This window comes from Sinocyclocheilus anshuiensis, unplaced genomic scaffold (genome assembly GCF_001515605.1).
Source record: "Sinocyclocheilus anshuiensis isolate Anshui unplaced genomic scaffold, SAMN03320099.WGS_v1.1 scaffold209, whole genome shotgun sequence".
Classification (NCBI taxonomy): Eukaryota; Metazoa; Chordata; class Actinopteri; order Cypriniformes; family Cyprinidae; genus Sinocyclocheilus; species Sinocyclocheilus anshuiensis.
The window spans coordinates 1,915,297-1,922,695 of record NW_015540880.1 but is presented as its reverse complement, the minus strand read 5'-3'; the positions used below and the strand labels follow the sequence as shown (position 1 = coordinate 1,922,695).

The following is a 7,399-nucleotide window of genomic DNA, read 5'->3' as shown; positions in this document are numbered from 1 at the left end:
AGAGTATATACACACACACACACACACACACACACACACACACACACACACACACACATACATACATATATCTTAAGGCCGTTCCACACTGAGCACGATGCGAAAAAGTGAGGCGAATCGCCGACGAACAGTGCTTTCACACCGAACACGAAACGATTGTTCGCCTTTTGCTAAGTCACGCCTGCACGCTAGGTGGCACCAACCAACAATGGATTTTTCCTCAGATATGTATCTCATATATGGATTTAACATTGTCCACTGCTCAATATACAGCATTAAATAAATATAGCTAAATAAAGTTAGGTTCTACGCCAGAAACACAAACTATCTATGATGCTTACAAGAAAACTTCGTAAAATATAAATAGAAGTACAATTAGCATCAAGCCACATTTGAAAATGTATGTAATTATTAATGTATTTGCTTAAAACCCACTTTAAACCATCACTGAGTGCTTGTAATAACTCCTGATTGGGATCTATATTTGATTTTGATTCTGGGCAGACATGCACTCTTTGTATGTTTAATAACGCCACACTGCTTATTGTCATAAACATCCTTTTTTGTTATAAAAAATACCATGAGCTGTATACAAAACACATACAGAAAAGATATTGTCATAATCATATGTCTACGTGCTTTCATATTTCATGTGTAGAAAAATGTTTCCCTCGATTTTATTAATATGGAAGATCTAGAGTGAACGCGCTCTGACTCATAACACTCGTACACGTGGAAGAAAACGGACACTCCAGATCACATAATTCAGTGGATAATTAATAGAAATTATATTAAGAACATGTAAGAATAAATCTGTTCTCAGATACCAAAAATAACAAAAACTCGTCATCCACTCTCTTCTCTCTCGGGATACTCTTCTTCTGTTCTGTGTTAGTAGTTTAACTGGTTTTCGAAACCACTCCTGCCTTTTTTTTGTGCAACAGCAGCTGCTCCGGTCACGTGATCCTAGCTCAACTCTTATTGGACGGCCTGTGTTTTCGCTTTGCGAAACTGAAAAGATTCATCGGACTGGTTCGAAAAAAAACATTCGCATTTTCGGCGGTCTGTGTAGTAGCATTCATAGGAATCTGTTGTTTTATTCCAGCGTGTCATCACGTCCGATATTCGTTTCGCTTTTTCGCACTCCGTATGGAAAGGCCTTTATATTTTAGCTTTCGTTAGTTATTTGCAAAAAACATTACATTAAATTATTTTTCCCCCCTCAATTGTGATTTCATATTGTAATGTCTATTGGGCCCAAACAATGGACCTTTTTCACATTTCCGGGTGAATGGGAGACTACCACAAATCTATATTTTTGCATTTCCATTTGCTCAAATAGCAAAAGAAAAACTCCATGATAGTGTTTTCAGGACTTTCAAAAAAAGGAGAAAAATAGAGAGACTGATAACGACAGTCAGTAGAGAGAACAACATCCAATTTACCATCACTCTCATAGACGCTGTTTAAGAAACACCCTTGCATTAGCGTTAACCTTTTTTTTTTTTTTGTAATTTGATGCAAAGGTAATATAATACAAAATATAGCATTATAAATGTACATAAATATAAAAAAAAAAATGAAAATACAAAAAACTTTGGAGGATTTACAATGCTGATGACCATTGAAACGTGTCATCACAGTCTTGTAAAAGGGTCCATGCTTGCATAAAATGTTCATTTTTAGTCCACTCAAAAAAAAAAAAAACCATGTCACCTAGCAACAGGACTGACCATCATAGGCAATTTTAAAGCGCTTTAATGCATTGTCAGCCTGGAAATTCCTCAAACAAAGGATTCCTCATCCTTCATATGTCTGTGTTTGCTTTCCATCAGGCCCTCCGTGTTCCAGCAGCCGGTCATCTTCTTGGGGGCTGATGTCACTCACCCTCCTGCAGGCGATGGGAAGAAACCGTCCATTGCAGCTGTGGTGGGAAGCATGGATGGACACCCTAGCCGCTATTGTGCCACCGTGCGAGTGCAAACCTCACGCCAGGACCTGTCCCAGGAACAGTTCTACAGCCAGGAAGTCATCCAGGATCTTACCAACATGGTGCGAGAGCTCCTTATTCAGTTCTACAAGTCTACCCGATTCAAGCCCACACGCATCATCTACTACCGTGGAGGAGTCTCTGAGGGCCAGATGAAGCAGGTGAGTCATCCGGAGGAGATGCATTGATTCAGACTGCAGCTGCATTGATAATATCTGAGAGCTGATTTCATTTGAATTAAATTAAATATGATTTTGAGATGGATAAATTATATGTTCAGTTTTTCTTCTTCAGGTAATATTGTTAATTGTCTTGTGCAGGTTGCCTGGCCAGAGCTGATCGCCATCAGGAAAGCTTGCATCAGTCTAGAAGAGGACTACAGACCAGGAATCACCTACATCGTAGTGCAGAAACGTCACCACACTCGACTCTTTTGCTCTGACAAAGCTGAGAGGGTGGGTTTCCAGTAGATGTTTTTTTACCGCACTCCTGTCTTCAGTGGCTATGTTTACATGCACCCAAATAATCCGTTAGTAATTGGATTGATGGCTCAATCGGACTGAAAAGCCTTCATGTAAACACCTTAATCGATCCGATTGAGTTCGATCTGAATGAAATTTTGATCGGATTGAAAGGGGTGGTTTATTCCTTTTCTAATATGACTGAGAGTGCATGTAAACACTTGATCGGATTGAAAACTGAAAGGACTGCGCATGTGCAATGATGCAGAAATAGCTGTTCTTCATGTTGTATAAATGAGTGTCCTGTTATTATAAAAACTCCTTTCACTCAGCGTCCCACCAGTCCTTGTTTTGTATTCTCATCCACAGACAACTGTCATTTTGCATTATTGACACTATTTTCCTAATTAATGCTGTTCAGTTGCTTTGACACAATCTGTATTGTTAAAAGCGCTATATAAATAAAGGTGACTTGACTTGACTTGACAACTAATTTTGGCTGCAGGGGAGTGTTTTTACTGCTTGATAAATATAAGCTGCACGGCACAGTGGTTTATGTGCTCATTGTCGCCAAATTATGACCAGAAATGGATAAATATTAAATCTGCTGTTTAAAACAAATAAAGAAACCGTGTAGGAGAATGGTTATGCGCAAACAGCAGGAAACTCATTCCGATTGATGCAAAAGTTGTGCATGTAAACATAGCCAGTGTCACATGATCCTTCAGAAATCATTCTAATATGCCGATTTGCTACTCAAATTTTTTTTTATTATAATCAATGTTGAAAACAGTTGAGCTGCCTATTATTTTGTGATAAGTGCAATATTTTTTTTACATTTTTTTTTTTTAGAAATCTTAGATTTAATAGAACATTTCAGAAACTGCATTTATTAGAAATGGAAATCTTTTGAACTAAGTAAAATAAATCTTACTGCCACGCTTTTGAACCATAGTGTATGATTACATTATGATTGTGTGTATAGCGTGTATGATTCTTCATTCTCAATCATATGTTAATCTTACATTTTTATTTATTTTTTAGGGACTGTATTTGTTTAACAGTTTAAGACGACTTCAGAGTGTTTTTGCTTGTTTTCCAACCTTTAAACTGCCTCGTCTTTGGTTAAAAACAAAAATTTGGTTTTGTTTCTGACTGTCTAAGTGGGCGGTTCATAGTCAGAAAATGCGTAGTAGACATGCAGAGCCAGACTTTAGCTCAACGTTTAAAGTATATGTATATGAAGCAAAAATGTGAGATTTCAGTGTGGGTGGACAACCTAGAGCAAACCCACCGGTTATATAAAGAAAGCATCAACAAAATCTTGTTGTTTTATTGTCATGTTCAGATAACACATTGTGTAAATCTTAAAATCAACATGAATGATGCATTCTTTTCTAATTCTTGTATACAAATTTCTTTGACTTAGGTCGGGAAGAGTGGCAATGTCCCAGCAGGCACTACAGTGGACAGCACCATTACACACCCCTCAGAGTTTGACTTCTACCTGTGCAGCCATGCTGGTATCCAGGTGAGTCACAGCCCAGTTGCTTATTTGTTAATTTATCCATTTGTCCATTCAAGATTTCACACATTTGCATTTCCTTCCCACAGGGCACAAGCCGTCCCTCTCACTATCACGTCTTGTGGGATGACAACTGTTTCACAGCCGATGAACTGCAACTGTTGACTTACCAGCTCTGCCACACCTACGTGCGCTGCACCCGCTCCGTCTCTATCCCCGCACCAGCCTACTATGCCCGGCTTGTGGCGTTCCGTGCCCGTTACCACTTAGTGGACAAAGACCATGACAGGTTATTAGCATATCATTATTAATGGGATGTTCTTGTAAAGTTAATGAATAGATTTTAATGCTTTCTGTATCATTTTCTGCGTGCAGTGCTGAGGGCAGTCACGTATCAGGACAGAGTAATGGCCGAGACCCTCAGGCCCTGGCAAAGGCGGTCCAGATTCACTATGATACCCAGCACACTATGTACTTCGCCTGACGTCAGCTAGCAGGAGACGCACTTCTACACTCCCTCTTCAATCTGTCTCTCTCTCTCTTCATCTTCCCGTTTCTCTCTATCGCGTCTTCGTCTGCAGCAAAGCAGTTCTGAAGCCAGGGGCCATCTGTCAGTCCAGTCGAAATTGGTCGGCCTCAGAAGAACCAACCTCTACCAGCAGTCCTGCACTGAGAGGCTTTTGGCCTCCAATGCACAGAGAGAAAAAAATCAAATTGAGCCATTTTTAACTTTTTCATTTCTTGTTTTGATTTTGAATGTCTTTTTAATTTGTAATATACACTGAGTGTGAGCAAACCTGCGCCATTGGTCAGGGCAGCTCTGGCTCTCTCAGCTAAGCTGGACTCTGTCTACTTTTACCTCAAGCCACCATTGGCTGAATCTTGTCACATGTCTTTTGGAGTGGGTGGGATGGATCTCGCATGTCGGGGATGGGGGGAGGTTGTGTTGACTTGGATGGATTTGTTGTTCTCCTTTTTATGGTCGTATTTGGACTCTCTCCTCTCAGTCTTTTACAAACGAGGTGACCTTGGTATACATACGCATTACCCGCTGCCATTTTGTGCGCTTGTGTGGGTGTGCGTGCATTCGTTCGTGTGTGTGTGTGTTTGTGTGAATGTAAGTTTGTCTCATGGCAGGCCACTGAAATGTTAAGGGAAATCTAGGAGCAAACTGCTGTAAATGCCTCTTTTTTTTTTTTTTATATTAACACACACACAGATATATAAAAATATATAAATATTTACAGCTCTATAAGCATATTCCACTTGATCTAACAGGCTTTCATAAGCTGATGGTTTTGTGTAGCAGTAGCATTACCCATAGTCTCTGTGAGTGTTGGGGTTGTCGGACCTGGGCAAACGGCTTGGTACAGGTGCCATTCTGCCTGTGGCAAGACTGGAAACGCATGCGTCTTATTCGGATGTTTATTTTACAGGGTTGAAAGGTATGGCCATTGCACAGTTACAGACGTAGCGCTAACACGCCATCTGATAGGCTAGGCTTGCAACATACAGCACTCTCCCTTCTTTTATGCATTTATACATAAGATTCAAATGAGATTTGTAAGAGTTTAATATAAATGTTTTTTTGTGGTAAACTTTAACAGTTTGTTAGAGTAGATAATCGTTGTTCTTGTCGTTCTTAATGTTGATATTGATCAGTTGTTTGCAAATCGGTCGCATAATTAATTGATCCAGGAGTCATTGTGGTTGTAAATGGAGAGTTTTTTTTTTATTTTTTTTATACAGCTTAAATTCTTGTAGCGTTGTGGCAATGGTAATGAGGGCCCAAAATGCTTTGGTTTGTCAACTTTTTTTTTTTTTTAAGTTTGAACTGATCAAAGTTTGAGTTTTAGATCATTTCTGAACCAAGTTAATGGAAAGCAAGTAGAGTGACAAATCAGAACTTTTTTGGGGGAATGTTCAGCAGTTATATGAATTTTACACTTATAGTCTGTTTATTACTTCTGTGTGTATATGAACTTTAATCTATAATATAAATCTGAATGAACTTTCTCTTGCATATTAAAAATAGGACACCATACATTAAGACACACAAGCATAAGCACTGCCTTTGGACTGAACGGCACTGACGGTGCAGTTTGAAGGGTCTCCAGCGCACACGCCTCGTCAGGGGGGCCGCTCTGCAAAAACCCTTTTGTAATAAACCATCCGTAAAGCAGCAGGTTTGCTATAAATGAGTTTGAGCACCAGCCTGTCGTTGGCGTGGACGCTGGTCCCATGAAAGAAGAACAGGAATTGGGCAAGGGCATCATATGCAATAAGTTGGATTTAAGCATCGAATGCTAAATAGTTTACTCGATGTCACAGCTTCCAGAGAAAAACGCGTTTGAGTAGTGTGTGTGTCCTTTTTAGGCATTTTCACTAAATTGTTACATGACATTTAATTCCAGTTTTTAACATGATATCATTGCAAAGCAATATAACCCAAAATCTAGGAACAATTTAAAAGCTGTAATACTTTTTGTCAATGTGGCTGTTGGTTGGATTCCTATTGCCATTTGTGTTTATGTACTTATTTTGCTTGTATCAATCAGTGGGAATGTGCATATGGTGGACTAGCTCTTTAGGCTATGTGGAACATTTTCAAATTTAAACTGTGCTCGCCTGCATGCCTGAGTATTGTTCTAATCTCTTATAAAATATTTATTATGGCGCATAAGTTTTTTTTTTTTTTATGCATAAATCAATACAGAGACTGTTTTGAGTAGCGATGTTGTCCGATCTCTTTTACAAGATTTAAAAAATTTCTCCAGAAATGTCACTAACTGATGAGGGACAGATTTGGGGGCTGAAGGGGTGAGGATGTTGGTCTTTGGGAGCTCCAACCCAAACGAGGTACTTTCTTCAATCACTGGGCCGCTAAGACTGACCTCCTCAACCTTTCTTTCCGTCCTCATGCTGATGAGGAGCCCTTTTACCCACTGTCTTGTTCCTTCTGCTCTTGGGCTCTCCAGTGCTGTGGCGCCGCCCTGGTGGCACCTCCACACATGCACTTCCTCTCTGCATGTGGTGGGCCCCAAGGGTCCACTACACAAGGATTACCTCTTAACTTTTTTTTTAACCCATTCTCTGTCCCCTTTAAAGAGAGCATGATTTTTTTTTTTTAATTCCTATTTGATATATATGGCTTTGTTATTTGAAAAATGTGTATTGTAATTTAATTTTGTTTATCTTACTGGTGTGTAGCTTTTTTGTGATGTTCTATTCTCGTGTTCTGAGCTGTGTGACTTGTCCAATAGCAATAGGGGCACTTTCTTTGACCTGCTGGGGAACGCTCCGGACTCCTGTAGCTTCTCCTATCTTGAGTGCCCCATCAGTTGCTGTATTGCTTTGACATTTAAAAAAAAAAAAAAAAAAAAAAATCTCCCCTTTTTTTTTTTTTTTTTTTTTTTTTTTCTC

General features: G+C 39.4%; 1 protein-coding gene across 6 annotated transcripts in view; it reads left to right on the top strand.

The window, feature by feature from the left end:
- The window catches only part of LOC107688369 (protein argonaute-4-like), a 20,431-nt gene extending 13,056 nt beyond the window's left edge, over positions 1 to 7,375 (top strand). For 4 of the 6 annotated variants that reach the window (XM_016486025.1, XM_016486024.1, XM_016486023.1 and 1 more), the window contains exons 14-18: positions 1,836 to 2,151; positions 2,311 to 2,445; positions 3,881 to 3,982; positions 4,066 to 4,265; positions 4,352 to 7,375. In XM_016486025.1, the coding sequence (XP_016341511.1) occupies positions 1,836 to 2,151; positions 2,311 to 2,445; positions 3,881 to 3,982; positions 4,066 to 4,265; positions 4,352 to 4,460 (862 nt within the window). In that variant the 3' untranslated portion in view covers positions 4,461 to 7,375. Of the gene's footprint in view, positions 1 to 1,835; positions 2,152 to 2,310; positions 2,446 to 3,880; positions 3,983 to 4,065; positions 4,266 to 4,351 lie in introns of those variants that run through there. The other 2 variants (XM_016486026.1, XM_016486027.1) reach the window with 2 other exon arrangements.
- Positions 7,376 to 7,399: the final 24 nt, after the last annotated feature.